At 59.9% G+C, this 9,552-nt stretch overlaps 2 protein-coding genes across 3 annotated transcripts; one reads left to right on the forward strand and one right to left on the reverse strand.

Annotated features, from left to right (window-relative positions):
* Positions 1-193: 193 nt before the first annotated feature.
* Positions 194-3,030, reverse strand: STX10 (syntaxin 10). Of its 2 annotated transcripts, none has more exons than XM_068536872.1 (8): positions 2,933-3,030; positions 2,523-2,692; positions 2,263-2,357; positions 2,124-2,186; positions 1,075-1,182; positions 878-980; positions 682-776; positions 194-582 (listed from the first exon to the last, which is right to left on the reverse strand). In XM_068536872.1, the coding sequence occupies exons 1-7, from the start codon at positions 2,965-2,967 to the stop codon at positions 688-690; spliced, it is 663 nt and encodes a 220-aa protein (XP_068392973.1). In that variant the 5' UTR covers positions 2,968-3,030; the 3' UTR covers positions 194-582; positions 682-687. The 2 variants fall into 2 exon arrangements, with proteins under 2 accessions (XP_068392973.1, XP_068392972.1); XM_068536871.1 differs by having other exon boundaries at positions 874-980.
* Positions 3,031-4,290: 1,260 nt separating this feature from the next.
* On the forward strand, positions 4,291-7,704 carry IER2 (immediate early response 2). The gene has a single exon (XM_068536873.1). The coding sequence runs from the start codon at positions 6,066-6,068 to the stop codon at positions 6,732-6,734; it is 669 nt and encodes a 222-aa protein (XP_068392974.1). The 5' UTR covers positions 4,291-6,065; the 3' UTR covers positions 6,735-7,704.
* The last annotated feature ends 1,848 nt before the right edge of the window (positions 7,705-9,552 follow it).

Below are 9,552 nucleotides of genomic sequence, written 5' to 3' on the forward strand. Positions count from 1 at the left end.
ATTATCCGTCATGAAATCCAAGAAATAAACCAGAATAGTCTTTTCTGCACCAAATATCAACCATTGAAATCCTTAACACACACATGCGCACACATGCACACTTGGCCCCAGCATGTGCAAGCAGGGGGCTTAGAACAGGAGTTCCCATTCAGGGACAGCCACAAGTTCAGATCAACACATCATATGATACAAATGTATATAACAAAGGCTGGGATTTTATTTCCAAGTTGACACATGTAGAAGGCACACGGGCAAAGCGATGGCTTTGGGGCACGGGAAGGAGAGATGGGGAGGGGCGTGTCTGAGGTCCCCCTACTTCCACCACCCACTAAGCGCACTTGAGACAGAACCAGTGGTGGGGGCTCCCACCCAGGGCCCTGAGGGTCCTACTGGCTCTGGATGAAGCCTTGGGACAGCTCCCCAGGCATGATCCCCCTCCTCCCAGGGGGCAGGGCTCTGCTGGCCCCCCCAGCTGGAGGGACCAGCTTCCTGGGGAGGACCAGGATCAGAGAGAGAAGAACAGGATGAGGACCAGGAGAAGCACCCCCAGCAGCACCACAATGGCACACCACTGTCGGCGGTCTGGGGGCAAGAGGGTCAGAGTTCACAGAGGGGAGGCAGCACCACCCACAACCCACTCCCCCCACTGCCGAACTGCCACCCCCCCTCCAGGGGACTCACCACTGGTCATGTGGGATACTTTGGCCATCTTCCTGAGGACCCCATCCATCCGGGACTGGGTGTGGTCCATCTCATGAACAAAGGTGTCCAGCATACTGCCGAGATCAGGATGTCATCAGCCCCTGGAGGGTCTGTGCACACCAGTGCAGCCGGCCGAGGGTTCCTGGCCCACCCCCGGGGTCCTGGCCTCACATGCCCTGCTCATCTAGCTCCTCCCCGACGCGGCCAGACATGTGTTTCAGAACCTGGATACTCCCAGACACCATTTCCAGCTGTTGATCCTGCTGGTCCATGATCAGCTGCAGGTTGGAGGGGTGGGAACTGTGGTCGGCAGGGAGCCCTGAGCTGCCTGAAGGCTCCTCCAGCCCGGGGCCTCCAGCCACCCACACACACCTGCTGTGTGGCCTGCTGCTCTTCAATGTAGCGAGAGGTGGTTGAGACCACACTGGCGTCCAGCAAGTCACTGGATGACTTCAGGGTGGCTGGCTTGCCTGTCAGCATCTGTGGAGGCCAAGACCACAGGCTCAGGGAGGGTCGCCCACTCATGGCAGAGACAGACAAGGTTTGTGGCAAATTTAGATGGTGGTTTGTCAGGAAGGCAGTCTCTGGAGTGGGACGGCCTGGGTTCCTCAGAGCCACCACTTACTAGCAAGGTGACCCCGAGGCCATATCACTTGACTTCCCTGTGCCTCAGTTTCCTCATCTGTAAAATGGGGGGAGCTATAATTCCTGTTTCCTGAGGATGGAATAAGGATTTAATGAATTAATCCAGGGAGAACAGTTATTATCCTATAAACACACGTATTTAAGAATTGAACTTTAATACCCAAAGCAGCACACATGGAAGGCATGTGGACCCTGCTATAGGACTCCAAGCTGCTGCAGACCTCAGCCCTCCACCCTCCCAGACCCCATGTGGGTTTAATGGGTGAGGCTGCTGTTTACAACATGCAAGAATGAACACACAACATAGAGGGAAAAGGTGTACAGACAGAGGCAGCAGAGAGAATGCGCACAAAAGGCATGAGTGGGTACACACATGGGCAAGCACACCCACAGAGGGAAATGGTGTGCATGCACAAGGCAGATGGGAATCCACTCAGAGGTCAAGTCCAGAGAGGTCAACTGCATACACAGATTAAAAAGGTAAGCATCAAATCCTGAAAACAGTAACACAGAGAGCTAAAAAAAAAAAAAAGAAAGAAAGAAATAGGCCACCCCACACACACAGGAAACCAGTATAAACCCACAGGAGAAGGCAGAAGAGATTATACACACAGAGAGCGCTCAGGTGTACACATCCAGAAAGAGCAGGCAGGTAGACAGCATGGAGACAACTGTGCACAGAGAAGATGAGCACTGACACAGAGGGTGGCTTGCACTCAAAGTGGAGGGTCACCCCGAGAGACAGGGGGTGAGGATATTGGGTCGGGACGCCTTACCTCTCTATTATTCCTCTCCATGAAGGCTATGGCTGCGGGGCTGACCATATGGTCCTTCATTTCCTAGGGGGAAGGACAGCATCAGAGAGTAATGATACCCCAACCTCCCCACCCTCACCCCACTGGAAACTCTCTTCACCTGGACTGCTTCCCGCATCCTCTCCACAAACACCTTCCTCTCCTGCAGGTCTCCGGCTGGGAGCTTGAACTTGCCTGGGTTGGCTTCCACTATGCGTAAGCCGCGGGTCAAGAGTCAAGGCCAGAGCCCGACAGAACGTCCTCCTCTGCCTCAAAGCCCTCAACACCTCCTAGGTGTCCAGCCTCCCCGAGGGCTGGCTCCCACCGTCCCCTGCCACTTCAGTGGGCTCTCCCATGCCGCCCTCCAACTCCCCAGGATATCGATGGTCTCCTCCAGGTCCTCGAGGTCCCACTCGATGCTGCGCAGGCCATTCCGCAGCTCATTGGTCGTCCAGTCCAGCTCCTCGCGTCCGACCGCCGCGCCCTCATGCAGAAGCTCGCACCACCGCTGGTACAGCCCTCGGGCCGTGTTCACCGCCTTCTGCACCTCGCTGCGGGTAGGGGCACAGCGGGCGCGGCTGGGGGCAGGCGGTCCTCCCTCCCACCACTGCGCCCCCAAACGAGCTGGGGACTCAGGAGACCCTCATATCCCACTGCCTACCCCTCCCACACGGCCACGGGGCGATCCCGACGGCCGTGCCCAGAATGCCTGACATGCTCCGGCTGGCACGCGGGCACTGGCTGGCAGGGGGACAGCACACCCTCTGTCCTCCCCCATCGCTGTCACTCACCCTCGGACTACAAAAAACGGATCTTCGAGAGACATGTCACGCCCCTCACCCGCCCGAGGCCGAGCCCCCTCCCCTCTCGGCCTGGGAAGCTGGTTCCCTCCAAGAGGTGCAAAACGAGCCGTCACCCCCGCCCCCGTCACGTGACCCCTGCCATCATTGAGAGCTGGGCCGCCAGGGGAGAAAGAGAGGCCTTGGCAGCCCGAAGTGCGGAAACATCCGCTCTCTCTTTCGCCATCTTGGTTGTGGGCAGAGACGGCTTCCTGTCTGCACGTACCGCCCCTTCGCGTCCTGGTCCCCGGAGGTGTCCTAGTTCTGTCTGGCTGGGTTCGACTCAGAGCTCCAAATCCCTCGGTTCGAGACCCAACCTCTCGGATTGTTGCTGCGCAACCTGTTTCCCTTCCGGGCAATGTAAATAATAATAGTCTCCTTTAAATCAGGCGAGATTATGGCTGGGGAAGGGGCTCATTCAATTCGTAGATCATCTTCATGGGCTCCCTGAGCCTGCGCCTCGATCCCGTCCTAGGAGATGGGAGATGAGAGATGGTCCCAGTCCAGGGTCGGGAGTGGCAGGTTTGGTAAGGAGTATTGGGAGAGGTTGTATCCCCACCTTCCCGCGGGGGCAGGGTGAAGTGCGGGCGTTCTGTGGGGAGTTCTGCTGGACTCTCCCCTCCTCCTCTTTTCTCCTGCGGAGGAGGGACGCCTCGAGATCGCCCTGGGGCGGGTTGGCCGCGAGTGGGGGCCTGGAGATTCTTCTGGGGGGTAAGGTCTTTCTGGGTGCGCTCCTGGGTGTCGCGGGAGTGGGTGTGGTGGTGGCTCTGAGGATGGTCTGCAGGGAAGTCCTCTGCTTGTGAGGAGGGGTCAGGAACGTCTGGAGAGGGACTCATAGGGTCGCCGCCTGTGTGACAGACCCCTTCTTTGTGGGGTCTCCGGGAAAGCACTTTTTTTATGGGCGGGGGCGGCAGCTGTCGGCTGAGCGGGGTCCTGATCTCGAGCGGGATGTCTGAAGAAGTCCTCGGAGGGTCGCCCCCGTTGGGTGTCAGAGATAGCGTCTGGGCTGAGGATGTCATTGTGGAGTTTCGTGGGGGGGGGGGATGGGGGCGTCCTCAGCAGGTTGCCGTAATATGTGGCAGGATCGCTGAATGGGGACAGTTTTGGGAGAAGTCTTTTAGAAGAGAGAATAATTGTTGTTTCCGTGTGCCGGGGTTGGGAGTGGGGGACATGAGCATGCTCCAAATGTGCACGAGAAGAGCAATTTTTTTGGCGGAGGGGCAGGAATACATGAGAGGGGGCCTGGCAGGGTCTCCATGGGGGGGGGGGAGGGGCGGGGACAGGAATGTAGTGGTCCTCAGGGAGTAGCTGCTTGTGTTGGCAAGGTCTTTGTGTAGGTCTCTGGGAGATGGCGTCAGTGTGAGCCCTGAGGTGGCCCCTACCCGCCGGCAGGGGGCTTTCCGGAGAGGCGTCACACCTTCCTGGCCTCCGGAGGGAAGGAAGCGAAACTTTCTTCTCCCTCTCCGCGGGCCCGCCTGGACGCCGCTCCGGAAACCGGGGGTTCCAACCAGCTCTAGCGGCTGGGAGAGGGAGAGCGGAGGGGGCCTGCCCGGAGGGTAAGGCACCACCCCCGCCCGCCCGGAAATGGCCGGCTAAAGTCTTGTATAGAGATCCTGGCCCCAGTCCTTATATGGGCAGACGGAAGCGGCTAGCGCGCATGCCCTACGTCATTACTTCCAAATTTAGTTGTGGAAGTCTGGCAGATCTAGTGGCGGGAAGGTTCGCGCACCAGTGCGGGGGTGTGTGTGTGTGGGGAAAAGCCTCCCCTTAAAGGGCCCGCACCACGAATGAATGGAGCTGTTCGAACAATTCTGCATTTTCTGAGGAACTGGAATTAGGTTTTCTTGGAACTGTAGTGCGTAGCGGAAGGTGGGGCCGATGTTTTCTGTCTATCTGCTCTATCTCTGCGTTGCTCAGTTTCTAGGTCCTATCCCAACTCCGCCTCCCGGGAAGCAGAGGCGGAGCACGGCTGCGTCGTTTGGGGGACCGCAGCCACATGTTCACTCAGGCTGTGTTGCGGCCGGGTCCTCCGCCTTACGAGCTCCACACCCACGGTGGATTTCGTGCCGACGGAAACTGGGGTTGGGGGGGCGGAATGCTCAAAGCGGAGCGCAGAGATGGCAGCCTGGGCTGCGCTTGTGTCTGCAGACGTCCGCCGGCCGTGTAGTGGGCCACTTTGCCCTAGAGCCAGCCAGCGTGTCCCGCTTTCTTACCGCTTCCAGATGAGGGAAAGACGGGGGGGCGGACGGGGGCTGGCAGACGCTGGAGAGACCGGAGAGCTTCAGGTTACACTGGTCCCCTTTCACCGCCGTGGCTCATTTATTCGTTTAGCAAATATTGGACGAGTCATTCTGCCTCGGTTTCCTCACCTGAAGAAATAAGATATAACTACCCTCCCCGGAGTGGAGGTGAGAGATCAATGAGATGTTTATGAAAGGAAAGCCTTTAGCGCCTGGCACGTAGTAAGAGCTTAGTAAGTGTAAGCATCGTTATTGATTAAAAAAAAACAAAAACAAAAACAAGACATTAATTAGGCGCCTGGTAGATGCTAGGCACAGTTCCCACGGGGGATGTACCGGTTAGAACCCAAGTCTTCCCGGGCGCGAAGGGAAACGTGCCACGTACGACCCGCAGGGGTCTCCAGACGCAACCCGTGGGTGGACCCTGAGCCCCACCCACGGCCACTCTCCCCTGGGCCCGCGCGCGGGTGCAGTGGGGGGCCCTGAGGAAGCAGACCACCCCGAGAGCTCAGCTTGGACTGGGGAACGCTCCTCCTCACACGAGTTAGGGTCCCTTTTCTTTGCTCGGTAAATTCCACCCTGTCGCTTTAAGGAGTCTCTCGGCGCGGAGCTGTGGAAAGCCCGGATGCGGCTTTCTGATTGGGCGGGGCGTCTCAGTGACTTCACTTGGGGTACAAAAGGGCCCGGGTGGCGGGCGCCGGGGCAGAGCGTCGTGGCAGCGCCTCAGCGTGGGTTGGCCCGTAGAGAGAGGCGTGAACGGGCGCCTTGCTCAGCGTGCACCTGCCACCTGCCCTGCCTAGCCCAGCTGGGAGTCCCCGCCGCCTTCGCCCCTCCGTCAAGCAGCTATGGAAGTGCAGAAAGAGGCGCAACGCATCATGACCCTGTCGGTGTGGAAGATGTACCATTCGCGCATGCAGCGCGGTGGCCTGCGGCTGCACCGGAGTCTGCAGCTGTCGCTGGTCATGCGCAGCGCCCGGGACCTCTACCTCTCAGCCAAGGTGGAAGCCCAGGAGCCCGAGGTGACCTTGCCGCCCGCCCGCTCCCCTGACCCTTGCCTGCACCCGCCGCGGGAAGCGGAAGCCGCAGCAGAGGCAGCGCCCTCCGACGGTGAGCAGCCCTCTCCGGAACCCATGGACACGCAGGAGGCACCGAGAGCTGAGGAGACCCCTGCCCGCTGTGCCCAGCGCCCCGCCAAAGTCAGCCGCAAGCGGCGGAGCTGCAGCCTGAGCGACGGTGGGGACGCCGCACTGGTCCCGAGTAAGAAAGCCCGCCTAGAAGAAGAGGAGGAGGAAAGGGCCTCTTCGGACGTCCTTGATCGCCTGCAGCCCCCTCCGGCGCAAGCGGAGGGCGCCTTCCCCAACCTGGCGCGTGTCCTGCAGAGGCGCTTCTCCGGCCTCCTGAACTGCAGCCCCGCCGCGCCCCCGACGGCGCCGCCGGCGTGTGAGGCGAAGCCGGCTTGCCGCCCGGCGGACAATATGCTGAACGTGCTGGTGCGGGCCGTGGTGGCCTTCTGAGGGTCCGTGAGCGGCGCTACCAGATCCCAGAGCGCAGGCCGAACCGTCGGCCAGAGTGCGCAGACCCGAGGCGAGGCCCACCCCCGGGGGAGCGCCCGCGGAAACCGTGGAGAGGAGCAGCCGCCCGGGCTGCCGAGATGCCCTGAGAGGGACTCTACCCACGGGGTGCCGTCGCCACCTGTGTGCAGCGGCGACACCGAGAAGCCTGAGCCGGGGGCGTGGGCGCCTTCCCCCAGACCTGCTGCGCCCACAGGTGCTGTCTTAGCGGACTGGGATGTGGACCTTACCCTCTCCTTCTGGGACTTGGAGAAGGGAGCTTTGGTTCTTTAAACTCCTCAGGGTCGTACTTTATTTTTTACTGGGGGCTGTGCTGCCCTTTCAAGGTTTTTCAATAGTTGGTGTTTGCGTTTCCAACCTCAGAGAATTCCAGGCACTCCCCTTCCCCCTCCAGTGACATACTTGTGCAAGCGGTCATCGTTGCGTCATGGGCAGACGTGGGGAGCTTCCTGTTGCCTTGCGTGGGTGTGAGGCCTGGGAGGAGGATCTGGGGTGTGGACGCCCAGGGGAATGGGAGGAGGGCGGCCTGAGTCACTTCGCCTCCGCGTGTTGTGGGTTATTGCCCCGAGCCCCTACGCCTTCGGGGGCAGAGGGCAGATCTAATTTCAGGTTAAAATTTTTCTCATCTGGTGTGTTAGAGGTGGGAATATGTTGACAGCCTCAAGCTTGATCCTCCCTCAGACCAGCAGACAAAATCAACCCAGACGTTCCTGGTCTGAATCACAGAAATGGGGGGAGGGGGTTGTTCAGAGCGCTGTAAAGCTGAGCTGGGATCAGTTACTGGTGAGACTGGGCCAGTTTGGGGGGAGGGGGGTTCTGTTTACCTTTACTGCGGTGGATTCTGTTAACTCCATCTGTCTGGCCTTTTTGCTAGAAACGCCAGATAGGAAAATAAAGACCATTTGAAGAAATAGTCTGTGGAGCCCGTCTGGTTTTCTTCCCTGGTGGGGGAGGGGCAGGGTTAAGGGGTCAGGAGCTGGCTGGCGGCTTGCTGGGGCCCCAGAAACCGGTCTGACCGGCTACCACGTGGGCAGAGTGGGCGGGAAGGGGCCGGGCCCCTTTTCTTTGCCAGAGCACTGGGTGCTGATTGTCTAGTGCTCTGACCTTTCCTTAACCCTCTCACGTTTGGGGGTTCCTTGGACATTCTTCTATATTTCTGGCTGGGTCAGAGTGCCTTCCGAGTTCAGACGTTTGGGGGATACTTTGGGTACTGTGCCCCCAGCAGAGTCGGGGGACCACACCTCCTTGGAGACTTGAAGGATGTCTCCCAACAGTCCTCCCCCCTCCCTCCCCCCCCTTGATTAACTGAATCAGCAGGGATCCCACAACTGGGGTGGAACTGAGCAGGTGAGCTTTGGAGCACCCTTTATGCCCAGTTCCAGTCTCTGGCGGTATAACTGTGTGGTTCAGGCAAGGAGGTGTGCTCCCAGCCTCAGTTTCCTCATCTGCAAAGTGGGCCTCAACAGCTTCCCTGCGAGGCTGTAGGTTTAGAAATAACCTGTGAGAGCGCTTGTTTTCTTTGGCCCCACCCCATCCCCAGGTTAGCCCCCCAGAGAGGAGGAAACCCTCACAATTTCCCCAGTGCTGGTTTAGGAGAGTGGCTGTAGACGCTGCACTAGGGGGTGGGGGGTGGGGGCTGTTGGGAGGACAAAGGAGCCGCAGGTGCGGGCGGTGAGGGCGGCGGGAGGCGCCGGGAAAGCTCCCGCCCCGCCTCCAGACGGCAGGCTCCGCCACGGCGGGCCTCCCGAGACCCGGGGGACCTGACCCCGAGGGTTGAGGGAGGAGGGTGCGGGGGAGGGGCGGCCCCGCCCCCGAATGCTCTCCCCTGGCTCCCCTCCTGCCTCGTTCACCCATCGCACTCCCTCCTCCCTGCCTCCCTCAGGGCCCGCCAGGGGAATCTCGCCTCCACCTCAGCCCGTTTCCTTCCCGGGAAACGTGAAAGACTTTAGTGCCGCCCACTCGGGGGACCGACCCACAGCTCCGCAGTGGGATGTTGGGGGACTGGAGCCTCACACGCCTCGCGGTAGCTCAATGCGTCCGCGTGGGAGCAACTCCCTCGAGAACCTGGCCCGGCCCCGGGAAGTCCCCGGCGGCTGGGGAGGGGGCATCACTGCGCATCCTGTCGCAGGAACCGCCGGCGCTTCCTTCCGCGGGAAGCTGCTTGGCCGACCCCCGCCCCCGCCCGGGCCGCCTGGGGGTTTCCGGTACCCGGTCACTGGGGGCTGAGGGCTGGAGGTGATGCTGTGGGAGACAGGCCAAGTGCCCCTCACATACATCCGCTTAACGTATGCCCTTCCCCAAGACCCCATGTCACCCATCAGAAGAGACAAAATTGAAAATTTGTCACAACGGTCGACATTGATGAGCCATGGAGTTTCCACGCCATTATATGGCATTGGGTTATTGGGACAAGCCCTCTGGGGAGTAATCGATTGGACAATAGCTGTGAAAACTAAAACTGTCACAGATCTCATGGCCCGTGGATCCCCACGGAACCTCAGGCCTGGAAAAAGAGGCTCCAGAAGGGTATTCACTACAGCATTGTCCAAAACTGGCACAAACTGGGGACTTCCCTGGTGGCGCAGTGGTTAAGAATCCTCCTGCCAATGCAGAGGACACGAGTTCGAGCCCTGGTCCGGAAAGATCCCACATGCCGCGGAGCCACTAAGCCCGTGCGCTACAACTACTGAGCCTGCACTCTAGAGCCTGTGAGCCACAACTACTGAGCCCGTGAGCCACAACTACTGAAGCCTGCGTGCCT

This window comes from Eschrichtius robustus, chromosome 2, assembly GCF_028021215.1.
Source record: "Eschrichtius robustus isolate mEscRob2 chromosome 2, mEscRob2.pri, whole genome shotgun sequence".
Classification (NCBI taxonomy): Eukaryota; Metazoa; Chordata; class Mammalia; order Artiodactyla; family Eschrichtiidae; genus Eschrichtius; species Eschrichtius robustus.

What these genes read in the sequence shown, in the direction of transcription:
- IER2 (XM_068536873.1), top strand. Translation starts at nt 6,066, where the DNA reads ATGGAAGTGCAGAAAGAGGCGCAACGCATCATGACCCTGTCGGTGTGG.
- STX10 (XM_068536871.1), bottom strand. Translation starts at nt 2,967, where the DNA reads ATGTCTCTCGAAGATCCGTTTTTTGTAGTCCGAGG. An exon ending in GGATGCGGGAAGCAGTCCAG is followed by an intron (nt 2,187 to 2,262) that starts GTGAAGAGAGTT and finishes CCTTCCCCCTAG; the next exon opens with GAAATGAAGGACCATATGGT. An exon ending in AGTATCCCACATGACCAGTG is followed by an intron (nt 583 to 681) that starts GTGAGTCCCCTG and finishes TCTTGCCCCCAG; the next exon opens with ACCGCCGACAGTGGTGTGCC.